This window comes from Dermochelys coriacea, chromosome 2 (assembly GCF_009764565.3).
Source record: "Dermochelys coriacea isolate rDerCor1 chromosome 2, rDerCor1.pri.v4, whole genome shotgun sequence".
NCBI lineage: Eukaryota > Metazoa > Chordata > Testudines > Dermochelyidae > Dermochelys > Dermochelys coriacea.
Genome location: NC_050069.1, coordinates 210,449,335 through 210,464,090, shown reverse-complemented (window position 1 = coordinate 210,464,090; position 14,756 = coordinate 210,449,335). Strand labels below are relative to the sequence as shown.

Genomic DNA, 14,756 nt, shown 5'->3' with positions numbered 1-14,756 from the left:
TACACCAGGTTTTATGCCTTTACATTTAATTACCAAGTAATTAAATGCAATATATATTACTTTAGGTTAGCTCTCATTTTTCATTTTTAATGTGGGAGATTAAGTCTCTCAGTATAGAGATGAGTGGCACCTTGGAAGTTGTGTCACTTTAACCAACAGCCACCACCCTATTGCAGTAATGGGTACGTAGTAGTGGTGGGCAATAAGACAATAAAACAGGAGGGTTTTCCCATTACAAGTGGAAAGCTGAATCTCTTACCTTTCCAATTTTCTTTGAGTTGATATAATAATTCTAGTGGCTTGTCAAGCAACTATTTCTTTGTTCCCTGTCATTCACAAGCAATCTCAAGAAATATTAGACCACTCTTCCACACCCTATGCTTTCAACATCAGGTTGACGCTTCCCATGCTATATCACAAAATGAGTCCAATGGGACAGTGGTGGAAAGGATCTCCAAGAGATGTATATTAAAGGTCATAGAGACTTTCCATTTACCACATTACCTCCCTCCCCTTTCTCAATCACATCAGTACACAGCAGGACTAGAACACAAAAAGTGATGGGTAGGAAAGAAATCAGGGAAAGGGTTTTTTAATGTTGTTTCTACTAACCCAACATGTTAAAATGTGCCAAATTAAACCTTTTGTTCTTTTAAAACTTCAGAGATACAAAATTACCAGTCAAGTAAATTTCTCCATTGTCCATTTCCCATGAAGGTTTGTTCTACAACAGGGTAAGATAAACTCCACTGTTTCTCAACCAGGGGTAGGTACATCAATTCATCTAGATATTTGTCTAGTTTTACAACCGGCTACATAAAAAGCACTAGCGAAATCAGTACAAACTAAAATGTCACACAATGATTTGTTTATACTGCTCTATACACTGAAATGTAAGTACAATATTTATATTCCTATCAATTTATGTTTATAATTATATGGTAAAAGTGAGTTAGTCAGCAATTTTTCAGTAATAATGTGCTGTGACACTTCTGTATTTTTGTGTCTGATTTTGTAAGCAAGTAGTTTTAAAGTGAGGTGAAACTTCGGGGTATTCAGGACAAATCTGACTCCTGAAAGGGGTACAGTAGTATGGAAAGATTGAGAGGCATTGCTTTAGACTTCAATTACATTCTTTCATAACAGAGCCAAAAAGCCAGGAATCTGAAGTTACCGTATCATCCTAATTTGAAAGCAGCTCATAGCTGGATAAATCCAGGACCTGTCTTCAAGATCTTAACATACAAGACTATTTAAACCTTTGTCAAACAAATTATCTAAAGAAAAAGATGTGGGCTAGATTTATCTTTGTAGGAAGAACTACCTGAGTGGAAAGACATTTAGTCTCAAACTCAAAAGCACACACCAGAAGGCATGGAACTTGAGGCCCAACTGTAGAAATCATTCTGCTTGAGATTTTCAGAGCAGTGCAAGGCATTTAAGGAAGATGTCTGGCTAAATCCCCTGCACTGCTTTGAAAAAAATCTTAAGCCACTGTCACTACTACCGCCGCTTCCAGCAACTCATTTTAAAAAAAACCCACCCAACAACTATCCATTTTTACATCGCAACTGCATACATAAGACAACTTCAATGTAATTAACTTACTTGCACACATCAGTAATTGAGATAAAATGCATGTCTAATACAATGTGTATATGCATGTTACGTTATGGTAGAATATATAGAGCAATATAAACAAGCCATTGTCGGCATGAAATTTTAGTCTGTACGGGCTTCACTAGTGCTTTTTATGTAGCCAAGTATAAAACTAGGCAAATATCTAGATGAGCTGATGTATCCCCATGGAAGACCTCTGCGTACCCCCAGGGTACGCATACCCTGGTTGAGAACCACTGGTTTCAGGCATGTCTACACATACAGTGCTGCAGCTGTATCAATGCAACTGTACTGCTACAGCATGTCTGGTGAGAGCTCTCCCATTGGCATAATAAAACCACCTTTGCAAACAGCAGAAGCTATGTCAGAGGGAGAAGCTCTCCTGCCGACATAGCATTGTGCACATGAGAACTTATGTTGGTGTAACTTAGGTCACTCGGGGTGATTTATTCACATCCCTGAGCGACAAAAGTTATGCCGACATAAGCTGTGGTGTAGATATAGCCTTAGAGCCTCTAAAGAAAGAAAATGCAGATTCTGGATCTATCAGTGGTACCAATAGTTTTGCCGGAGAGAAACCATGGCTGGGTGATAGAATGGGGGACAGACTCCTCCCATTAGCTGCATCTCCTGGTGGAGTCAAGACCTTCCTTAGGAAGGACCTGATGGTAATGGAGACTGGGGATCAGGGAGATCAAAAATGTCATCAGGTGAACTGTAAGTATCTGCTCTCCCTGGAGTGCAAGAAGTCCTGTCCGCCCAAACCAATGGAGCGGTAGTATTTAGAGTTTACTTAGCACCACAGTCAGGCAAGTCAGAGGCAGTACTATCACTGGTTGAGGCTCCCATTGGTTGCCTTTTGTCAGTGCCATCAGTTCCAGGTGTTTAGGCTTAGTTGCTACCCGACACACAGTTCCCACTAGAGTGGGATCTGGTACCAACCGAGCCCTGGATTTGTGGACTTTCTTGTCATGACTCCGAGACTTGGAACATTCTAAGTCAGGGGTGGGCAAACTTTTTGGCCTAAGGGCCACGTCAGGGTACAGAAATTGTATGGTGGACCATGAATACCCACAAAATTGGGGGTAAGGGCTCTGGCTGTGGGCTGTGAGGCCAGAAATTAGGAGTTCACGGTGAAGGAGGGTTGGGGTAGAGGAGGGGTGAGGGCTCTGGGGTGGGTCTGGGGACACTGGTTTTGGGGTGCAGCAGGGGGCCCCAGGCTGGGACCAATGGGTTCAGAGGGTGGGAGGGGGATCAGGGCAGGTGGTTGGGGTATGGGGGAGGGGTGTGAGGGCTCCGGCTGGGGGTGCAGGCCAGGGATGAGGGGTTTGGGGTACAAGAAGGGGCTCTGGGCTGGGATCGAGGGATTCAGAGGGTAGGAGGTGGATCAAGGCTGTGGCAGGATTGGAGCGCTAAGGGGGCTCAGGGGTGCAGCCTCAGGGGTGCAGCACTTACCGCAAGCAGCTCACGGATGCATGTCCCCCCTCCAGCTCCGAGGTGTGGCCAGGCAGCTCTTCGTGCTGCCCCGTCCGGAGGCGCCACCCCTGCAGCTCTCATTGGCCAGGAACCGCGGCCAATGGAAGCTAAGGGGGTGGTGTTTGCGGACAGGGCAGCACATAGAGACACCTGGCCATGCTTCTGCGTACTATGTAGGAGCTGGGGGGGGGGGGGGAGGGGTCATGCTGGCTGCTTCCTGAGAATCATGAGGAGTGGGGCAAGCCTGTGATCCCGCTTCCTGGCTGAAGTGGGGCAAACCTCTGACCCTGCTTCCTGGCGGGAGTTGGGGGATGGATTAAATGGTCTGATGGGCCAGATGTGGTCCACCAGCCGTAGTTTGTCCACCCCGTTCTAAGTCTGAGCAGGAAGACTTGCTTGACTCGGGCAGGGCTGTATCCGGCTTCTCTGAAGTGGATTTAGAGAAGGATCTGCTCTTGTGTTTATAAGAACACTCCCTGTTTTCCTGACAAGACCCAAACAGCGAATCTGTGGGAGTAGATTTCCTAGCTGCTAAGTCAGACCTCGTGGCAGAAGGTGCACTCCTTGCTAAGCCAGGCCGACATACGGGGCTCCCCTGGCCTGGGTCTGACTACAGCCTCATTGTTTTCTCCATTAGGTACTTCTGAAGATGAAGTTTCAGACCCTCACAAGTATGACTGCGGAAAGAGTGGCTGATACTGCTGCTTGCCATGAGGTGAGCCTCCCCGAGGCAATATTGATGGTTGTCATGGACTGAGAAGGAGCACAGGCAAGCGGCAAAGGTTTTGAAGCCCAGCGTTCTGGGCATAGTCCAGTACTCGTAACTGGAGGGGAGAATGGGACAGAGTTCCCTGGTACAGGGAATCTATGTAATTATAAAACAAACTATAGAATAAAATTCTAAACTATTTACTATATATTTGCAGATTGAAGAATAAAGGAAGACAAAGTGCTGGACACTGGTGGTTCTGACCCAGGCGACACGGTGGTAAGAAGGAACTGGAACAGGGGTCAGTCCATTCTACCCCTTATTCCTTGATTGGAGGCAAAAAGGAGGACACGTGCATGGACCAACATTCACTGTTTTCAAGAATTTTCCAACTCCAAGTGCGTACAGCGCATGCAGGCCCACAGTGGAATATACATGGGGACTAGCACTCAAGGAACAAGCATGGCTGTAAACCCATGTGAGCAAGACGGCACTGCAATGATATGAAGTTGTGAGTGACTTTTCCGACTGCTACAGGCCTTACCTGCAAAGCAATCAGACTGCTATATGTCAGAGTGACTTATTTCAGCCTTTGATCCACTCTTACCTAGTGTTCTCCAACTGAAATTAACTTGGTATCTGTACTTATATTGTACTCACCTGTTACCCTTGCTCAAGTGGAAGCTCAACCATTTAATATGTTTAAGAGAGGCAAATGATGGTTGGGGCATCCTAGCATAATTTAATTTTAAATACAATCAGAATCATTCCACTCATCGGAAAAGCTGCCCCAAAAGGCATTTCTATCTAGAACAAATTAGTAACCTGCGATTATGGGTGTCATATGGTTATTTTTTCTTGTGTGCAAATATTATTAGGTCAAATTCTGATCACGATGAAACGATGCAAAACTTCCACTAACTTTAATGGGACCAGGCTGTGGTCCTTAACATGTTTCTTTACCCACATGGTTCATGACTTTTCTTTTGGCGGTTGGGGGGGGGGGAGATCCAGGAACCATTTGACCAACATGTTTATTAGAGAGACAAGGTGGAAGAGATATTTTTTTATTGGATCAATTTCTGTTGGTGAGAGAGACAAGCTTTCAAGCCGCACAGGGCTCTGTGTAGCTCGAGAGCCTCTCTCTCTCTCTCTCTCACCAAAAGAAGTTGGTTCAATAAAAGATATTACCTCACCCACCTTGTCCCGCTAATATCCTGGGATCGATGCCTACAATTACACTGCATACCAACAATTTATGAAAATTCTGAGTAAAATGGTGCATTCCAGTTAAGTATTTCAGTACACTTCCTCCTACAGGGCAAAGCCCACTACAAATTGACAAATGGGATAGAAGTTTTCATACACAGTACCTTGAACTGAGCTTCCGGAGGTCCGGTGATGATAACCATTCTGAGCTTGGCATCCGGTCCTTCAGCAGGAGCTATCTGGAACACAAAGTTCAGATTAACACAGCTTCTTGGTTTTGACAGATGCCTAACTGCAAGCTAAGTTTAAGGAAGAACTTTTCCAACTCAGTAAAACTGTTCCATTCTGCCACAAGTGCAAAATCATTCATTATTCCAGCAGCATTAAGCTTTGGTCATGCTAGGTTTTTTGTTTTCTTTAAATGAATGTACTGTTATCGGGAAAAATGGCTAAGTCACAAGCAAATTTACTACTGAAAAATCATGAGAATGAAACAAAAGGATAGCCACTCAAAAAGATCTGTAGCCCATGGTAAAATCTCATAGACAGTGTGTATGTAGTATAAAGAGAGAGCTTTCCATGGAAGGACATGGTTGCACAACCAAGATTTTTAATGTTACTCTCTACCGTCAAACAAGTCCTAACGAGAGAAGAGAAGAGAGAGAAAGGGGAACATTTTCCTAACAAACTCTGCCCATTAGCACGACTTTTCCTTGGAGGATCAGGATAAGGAAGCTCCAACCTATCTAGCTGGTAATATCCAAACAGTCTTCCAGATTGTGAAATACACAGTTGTTTTTGTCTCCTGGAAAAAAAATTAAGCTCCACTAGGGCTGAGCCATAGACGCCAGGCTCTTCAATAGTTCATTTCATCATAAAATAAGATTTCTGTGAGTGTTGTTCTGAGACTCCAATAGCATTGAATAATTTAACCCAGCCTCTGACATTGTGGATGAATCCTTTGTTTATCACAACTGACATTTCCATTGCTGCAGCTAGTATTACATAGCCAGGGTTGAACAGGTAATGTATTAAACAGTACAGGACTTCATCTTTGCCAACAGCCAAGGGACATTTTTCATCTTTAACAGCTGTGGTTTAATTCAAACAAATTACTAGTCATCATTTATCACTTTTACATAACTGGGGTTAACATAAGAACAGCCATACTGGGTCAGACCAAAAGTCCATCTAGCCCAGTATCATGTCTTCCCACAGTGGATAATGCCAGGCACTCCAGAGGGAATGAACAGAACAGGTAATCATCAACTGATCCATTCCCTGTCACCCATTCCCAGCTTCTGGCAAACAGAGGCTAGGGACACCATCCCTGTCCCCCTGGCTAATAGCCGTTGATGACCTATTCTCCATGACTTAATCCTTTTGTGAACCCTTTTATAGTCTTGGGCCTCACACATGCTCTGCAAAGAGTTCCACAGGTTGACTGTGCGTTGGTGAAGCGATATTTTCCGTTTGCTTGTTTTAAAACCTGTTGCTTATTCATTTCATTTGGTGGCCCCCAGTTCGTGTGTTCTGAGGCGTAACAACACTTCCTTATTTACTCTCCCCACACCTGATTTTATAGACCTCGGGCCCTAAAATCATATCCCCCCTTGTCGTCTCTTTTTCAAGCTGAAAAGTCCTCGTTTTATTAATCTCTCCTCATATAGCAGCTGTTTCATACCCCTAGTAATTTTTATTGCCCTTTTCTGAACCTTTTCCAATTCCAGTATAGTTAGCAAAAATTTGGTTAATCATTCACATTATATCCTACACTGGAGAATACAACATACACTAGCTATTTACTTTGCACATTAATTCCTGTAATCTAACTAGCTATTTTATAACTATATACAGGTATAACTGCAGCACGTTTATTAAGCTACCAAAATAGGAAATGCGCCAACAGCAGGAACAGTCAGACCAAATCCTTGCACTTTCATAAAGTATTTAAATGGTGCCAAATTTCAAGGCACCTTTGCAGTTAGCTAACTGAACATGGTTTGAGAAGATAATTTCTGTCCAAGTTAGACTGACATGTTTGAGATTGTTTCCCTTTCATGCAGACACCTTACATTTTATTTGTACACAGACTCCGATATTTCATACCAGGGAATCCTTTTTGCTACTAACCCCGTATTCAATGTTGGAAAATTTTTTATAAAGTCTGTTTCATTTCTGTATTTATTATTATTTTAATGCTACAATATATATATATTTTTTTACAATTTCTTTGGGGTTGCAGGTCAGAATGGAAAAGTCTAAATCTTCGACTCCTCCCTTTTATTTGTATAGCTAGAGACAAACAGCACTGGGGGCTAGAAAATAGCACTCACTATTAACATTACAATGCCTGCAGGGGGGTACATTCAAAAGCTTCAATGTTAATTTTGTCTCTCTTATCCTTGAAATGTGTAAGTTGGAGATCTATATACACAAATGTTTTCTTTGACGTTTTAATTTAAAATTTCACAGCATCTATGAAAAACAGACTAATCCCTATACATTCCCTCCAACAGCAACATGTACATTCAATATATTCTTGAAATCCCATTTTATGGCTGAATATTTTTATTGGATCTATAAACTTCAGCACTGCACAAAAGCAGATATTATACTGATTCAAACATATTTACATGCACACCATCCTGTAAATACCTAAAACAGGTCCAGAAAGCTGTATACGGAGGGATATCCCAATTCTTGCATACAAAAAATCAGATTTCTAGTTTCTCCATCTAAAAATTACTCAAGTGTTCCTTAAACTCTTAGGTAAGATTGAACAGGTTGTTTCATAATTCAGAACATACTACTTTGTTCAAATATTAGAACAAAGATTTTTAAGAGAAGCGTATGTTAAAACAACAGGATGTTATTATTCAGAAGTTTTAAGTGGGGCAATAAATTCAGCCCACTGTTATGGCGTGTGTTTATTTCTACCCAAAGAAAAATCTGGGCTCCATGTAGCACCTCATAACCAAGATTTATGCAGCATGATTTCTGGATTATTTTTAAAAATAGGCAAATTTTCACCTTCTGGTGCAAGCCTCTCTTGCTTCTGAAAACTTAGTGACCTCCATCCTCTTACCTGACTCCTGCTCCCCAACTCAGGGATGCTCAGTCTCTGCTCTTCCAAAATCTGATGCCTGTTGAAAGAGCATTGCAGAACAAGACAGGCCCCTACCTCTCGATGCGTCTCGACACACTGATTGCATGCACCCCCCCTTCCCCCCCAGATTCCACAGCTGCCTGGCCCCCACATCCCTAGTTGCTGGGAAAGTGGTAATAAGTAAATTGAAAACAAGAGAATAACATTTGATTGATTTATGTGACAGAATGAGAATTTGTGGCAAATGAAGAGCAGGAATCCAGCTGCAACCAATCTTCACTTTAAAACAGATGTACTACCAATAGTTTGGTCAAAACCTCATCCCTACACAAGCCAAGCTGCAACTCTGTGGCTGTAGTAGCCACCACTAACGCGGTGACATATATGGAAATGAGATGGGGAAAACAGCCAGAGTAATAATGGATCCACCAGCCTCATCCCTCCATGCACTGTGAAATGGAGCCTACGTGAGTCCCTGTAGAGCTGTACTCAAGCAGGAGTTCCACAACTCTTACACATTCTCCTCCAACTTTGCTCTAGGTCTTCCATATTCAGGGCTCTCTGGGTCGAGAGAGAGAGAGAGAGAGCGCGCGCGCCTGCACACAGTTGTCAGAATTACGTTTGGACAAGAAATTTCTTACAATAAAGGATGAAGCTAGAGTGGAGGCTTGTAAAGTACTCACTGGCATCTATGCTTGTCAACAGAGATTGGACAGGCAACATTTTCACACAAGGAAACAAAATCACCATGGTCAACATGAGAAATATAATCCTTCCTTATTAGAACATTTCAATTTGTTGTGTGAGAAAAACTCATAAAAAGAGGCTCCTTGCTAATTGTGATCAGCTACACTTCTAATATTGCTCACATTAGACCATAGAGCCCAGATTGCCCTCTTTCTGGATATATTTTATAATGCATTGAATCAAACTAACTGGTTTTATAAACAATGTCCTACTCAATGTCCCATATCAACCCCTTTGTTTTTCTCTCTCAGCTCTTCCCCACTGGGTACCCCACAGGAAGGAATTTCCAAGTGCGCCTTTCTGGTTTCAAAGGGTTTTTTTGCATTTGGGTGGTGGCAGCATCTAGCCATCCAAGGTGGGAGTTTAATGTAAGCCTGGAGTGGCCAGTATTAATTTTTAGAATCCTTGTGGGCCTCCACTTCTGCACTCCAAGTGCCAGAGTGGGCAATCAGCCTTGACAGCCTCCGTGTCAGCACTGGTGGAAGCCCAAATAGCACCAGCACAGAGCTGCATTATGCTAACCCTACAGGTGGGCACAGGTGAGCCAGGATTGTTTTGGTTGAACTAAATCATGTTTAATCTCTGGATTAGTTCCTCTGGTATATGCACTCGCCCTTGTCTATGTTCAGGGATCAGCATTTGTGCAGCTAGATACACAGACTGCTGAACTGGGGCTATCCCCTGAGTGCAGACAAGGATCCAGCAGCTTCTGGTTCTTTTAGCTATCATGTCAGTTAAACCTGGTGACAAATAACAGGTTCAGACACAGGAGCCTAGCATACACAGCACGGATTTTCAACCATCAGTACTTCAGAGTGGAGCCACCAGAACTTAATATCTCAGACTGATCCTTATTGGGCACCCTGAGACAAAGCACAGTAGTGAAAGATTTTACTTACTTATTTGTTATTAAAAGAGAAAATTCAGAGGTACTGTCTTTTGCCTTAATGTGGCAAGAAAGCCTTTAACACATCATTAAGGCTTGACTAAAGCCTTTTTCTAAGTTGAGACCATCTTTATAGCTTATATTTCACACCTCAAGAGAGGTTTGAAAACATTAGGATTCTAATTATTTTATCTCTCTGGTATTTAAAGCTTAATTTATAAACAAATATACCATTTATCATATAACTCAATGTGGGGAGTGCAGGGACAGAGAGAATACAGATTCACTGGAATGTTACTTGTGAAAAGTTGCTGCAAGTTTCATGTGGAATAGACAGAAATCTTGTCAAGTTGATAGTACCTTAATAGATGCGCCTGCAAAACGAGAAAGTTGTTTGATGTGCTGTCCCTGCTTGCCAATAATGGCTCCAACCGCCAAGGCTGGGATAAACAGATGAACAGTTTCAGACTCGGGCTGTTGCTGTGGAGAAGGAGGAAAGAAATAATAGGTCATAAATGTTTTTTAACATTATGAATCGGACTGACAGGAAAGAGGTATGGAGCACACATGCAGGGAAATGAGAGAAATCTTTGATGCCCTGTAAAGTTTAAATGTTTAATGAAAATCCAACTGTACATTAAAGAACAATTCAAGTCCAAGATGATTCTTTCAGTCTTAAAAAAAAAAAAAGTTGTGATTTTAACATTTCCACTTTAAGACCATAATTGAGAGATTTTTTTAAAGGGATGTCTCATTTTTGCCTATCAACTCTACTTTGCTGTTTTTCCAGTTTATGACTGGGCAGATTAGATGGTTGCAAGTGTGCAAAACTAAATGGACTGAAGGTTAAATAAGTGAACTATTTCCTTTTTGTTTAATTTTGAAGGTAAATTACACTGACCTTGACACGTAAATTGCATAACAAGCCTTAGAGTTACATACATTTTACAGCTTCCTTTGTGTAGGAGTGATCTGGAATGATAAATAACCAACTTTAAAACTGCCAATGAGCCCTCATGTGTAAGATTACGTAACAGTTGGAGTCTTGGCAGCAGTCCCAAAACAGTAAATTAAATGCAAGGTTAAGAGTTTCTAAAATCACAAGGACCATCCCATCTCACCACAGGATATCAGACATCATCAGACATGAGCAACACATCTCAAAGAACAACAGTTATGAAAGCTAGATAACCATTTTTTCTTCACGTGCTTGCTCATGTTGATTCCATTCAAGGTGACTCACAAGTAGTGTTAATGGAAGTAGGCTCAGAGTTCACGATCTTTCACTGCTCTGCCAAAGCCAGCGACATCTTGAGCTAGCTGGGTAAGCGCATAATGAGAGACGAATGTGTGGACAGATGACCAAGTAGCAGCCCTACAGACCTCTTGGATTGCTACCTGTACCAGGAAGGCCGCTGATGATGCTTGTGCCCTAGTTGAGTGTGCCATCACGATTGCTGGCGGAGACACCTTCACCAGCTCATAACAGTAGCAGATATAGGCTGTAATCCCGGACAAAATCCTCCAAGCAGATAATGGGCGACTTTTCATTTTGTCTGCCACGGCAATGAACTCAGATGACTTACAGAATGGCTTTGTTCTATCTAAATAGAAGGCCACTGCCCTCCTGACGTCCAGGGTGTGTAGCCTGCATTCCTCATCTGATGTATGAGGCTTTGGAAAGAAGATGGTTAATTATATATCCTAGCCAGTCTGAAACTAGGAAATGACCTTGGGCAGAAACGCTGGGTGCGGGTCGCAACTGGACTTTTTCCTGGAAGAAGAACGTATAGGTCTGAAACATTGGAGACCAACGACAGGGACGGGGCTGAGAAGGGAACTCTCTCCAACACCGACCCAGGATCCACCCACCAATTCAGGGACTTCCAGATATACTCTGGCACCCTGACTACCCAGTCTAGGTCGTGACTGTTGGGGATGTAGACCAAAGCCAGCCACGCTTGCAGAGGCCAAAGATGGAGCCAGGCATGACTGACCACGCGGTCCAAAAATCGCAGGCAGGTGAGAGCCATGGTCTGAAAACGCGCTTCCAGAAGAAAGTCTGGCTCATGTGGGGTCAAGAATTGCCCCATTGAACTCTACTCATTGCACCAGCCTTAAGGTGGATTTTTTCTCATTTACCCAGGTTGCAGAAGATGGAACGCACCAGATCAAGGCTCCTCTGCACTTGTTCCCGAGACCTGCCCTTGATGAGCCAGTCGTCGAGATATGGGAAGACCTGGACTCCTCAATGTCTCATGTAAGCAGCCACTGGTGCCATACATTTGGTGAACACTCTCGGGGCCAATGAGAGGCCAAAGGAAAGAATTGAAAATGGCATCCGCCCACTATGAAATGAAGGAAAAGCCTGTGACCTTGGAATATGGAGATATGGAAATAAGTGTCCTTCAAGTCAAGGGCGGTGTACCAGTCTCCCAGATTCAGGGAAGGGATGATGGAAGCCAGGGAGACCATGTGAAACTTCAACTTTCTGAGAGACTTATTGAGGTGACGCAGGTCCAGAATCATAGAATATCAGGGTTGGAAGGGACCTCAGGAGGTCATCTAGTCCAACCCCCTGCTCAAAGCAGGACCAATTCCCAACTAAATTATCCCAGCCAGGGCTTTGTCAAGCCTGATCTTAAAAACCTCAAAAGGAAGGAGATTCCACCACCTCCCTAAGTAACCCATTCCAGTGCTTCACCACCCTCCTCATGAAAAAGTTTTTTCCTAATATCCAAGCTAAACCTCCACCACTGCAACTTGAGACCATTACTCTTGTTCTGTCATCCGTCACAACTGAGACCAGTCTAGAGCCATCCTCTTTGGAACCACCTTTCAGGTAGTTGAAAGCAGCTATCAAATTCCCCCTCATTCTTCTCTTCTGCAGAATTGGTCTGAAGTTCCCTTTTGCTTTCAGGATTAGGAAGTAGCGGGAATAGAACCCCTTTCCTTTCATGTCCCAAGGAACCTCCTCCATGGCCCCCAGACACAGGAGATTCTCGACCTCTTGAATGAGGAGTTGCTCATGAAAAGGATCCCTGAAGAGGGATTGGGGGGGATGGGACGGAGCGGTGGCCGAAAATTGCAGGGTATAGCCCTGAGATACTATGTCCAGCACCCAGCGGTCCAAGGTGACCTGTGACCAGGCCAAATGGTAAGGACGAAGACGGTCGAGGAAAGAACAAGGTGGATCCTGGGAGCTGACTGGGGCATTGCTCTTGAGCACACCTTCAAAATGAGTGCTTCTGGCCCCCAGGATGCTTTGCTGGGCTGGGCTGTGCGGGTGAGCAGGAGGATGAGGGTGGTAATGACTAAAGCTCGTGTCTCTATTCCTTCTCCTTGAAGACCCTTGATGAGGCTGTCAAGCCCTTGGAGGTGGGGCAGCTGGAACTGCATCCTTTCAGATTGCAGCATATGCATACCCAGCGAGTGAAGAGTGGCCCAAGTGTCCTTTCAACTCATGCAGCCTCACATCCATCTGCTCTGCAAAGTCAATTCCCATCAAATGGGAGGTTCTGGATCAAAGTCTGCATCTCTTTGGACAGGCCGGTGGTCTGAAGCCAAGAGTGGCACCTCATGACTACCGCCAGAGCGACTACACTAGCTGCCGAGTTCGTTGCATCCCATGCCATTTGGAGAGAGCATCTTGCTGCCACAGTACCCTCCTCCACCAGGACGCCGAATTCCTGAGCCAAACCTTGAGGGAGGGACTCCTTGAACTTATGGGTTTCAGAGTAGCAGCCATGTTAGTCTGTATTCGCAAAAAAGAAAAGGAGTACTTGTGGCACCTTAGAGACTAACAAATTTATTTGAGCATAAGCTTTCGTGAGCTATAGCATCCGATGAAGTGAGCTGTAGCTCACGAAAGCTTATTCTCAAATAAATTTGTTAGTCTCTAAGGTGCCACAAGTACTCCTTTTCTTTCTTGAACTTATGGAGGGAGTTCATAAGTTAAAGTTATTCCTGACCAAGAATGCCCGGTGGTTTGCCCCCCGGAACTGTAAGCTGCCTGTTCAGTAAATTTTTATCCCTAAAAGGTCCAGTCTTTTGGCCTTTTTATTTTTGGGAGTTGAACTGCTTGTCCTTCTTGTTGGTCGCAGAGACGACCAGCGAGCCTGGATGTGGGTTGGTATAAGGTACTCATACCCCTTGGCCAGGACGAAGTACTTCTTTTCAGCCCTTTTGGAGGTGGAAGGGATGGACAACGGAGTTTGCCAGAGGCCTTGACAATTTTCAGTGTCACGGGAGAAGAGGGGGGATTTTGGGGTGGACGCCGTCTCCTCTACCCTGACCTCCAAGCGTGCTTCATGCACTGAGCCCGGTGCCATCACCTGTAGCTCCGAGGTGCCGGCAGATGAGTGGCGTGAAGGGGGCATTGTCATCACCAGCACTGGCCGTGCTGCCAAGGCAGCAGCATGGACGTTGATGCGTCCTCAGGTGCCCAGTTGCGCTGTGGAATATCGGCAAGGGGCTAAATTGCCCTTGCATGCTGGAGGAATCCCTTACCTGTGACCGTATCAGGGCTGTTGCTGCCTGCTAACTGTAGCTGCCAGAGACCGGTGCTTGGAGGAAGATCAGTGCCGGGGCCGGAGGGGACCAGTATCGCAAGGGGGAGCACTCCCACAGGGCAGCAATAGAGATCTGTGTGAAGAGGACGACCGGCTGGAGGGCAAACAGTGTTGATGGTAAAGAGACCAGTGCCACAAGTTTGGGTCACCTACCACTCCCAAGAGTTGGTGGTGGATCCTTTAAGGGGCTACAGGTCCAGACTGGGGAGGCACATCCACGTGGCTCTGGAGTGGCCAGGTGGCTCGAACTGGGTTGTTTGCCCGATGCCCCCTGGCCTGCCTTGGCCAGTGCTGGGGAGTGTGCTTCTTAGTTTTCTTTCTGGGCACTGGCGATGGGGACCAGTGCCAGGCGGAGCTCAGTGCCGCCGGTGCACTGTGCAGTAGGCAATAGGAATCAAGTCTTGGCGAGACGGCTCAGAAGCCAGATGG

The 14,756-nt window shown here is 44.5% G+C and overlaps 1 protein-coding gene across 1 annotated transcript in view; it reads right to left on the bottom strand.

Moving 5' to 3' along the window:
* The window catches only part of IGF2BP3 (insulin like growth factor 2 mRNA binding protein 3), a 169,736-nt gene that overhangs the window by 6,228 nt on the left and 148,752 nt on the right, over positions 1 to 14,756 (bottom strand). The window contains 2 exon segments of the mRNA XM_038391083.2: positions 5,179 to 5,253; positions 10,117 to 10,236. Coding sequence (XP_038247011.1) covers positions 5,179 to 5,253; positions 10,117 to 10,236 — 195 coding nt within the window.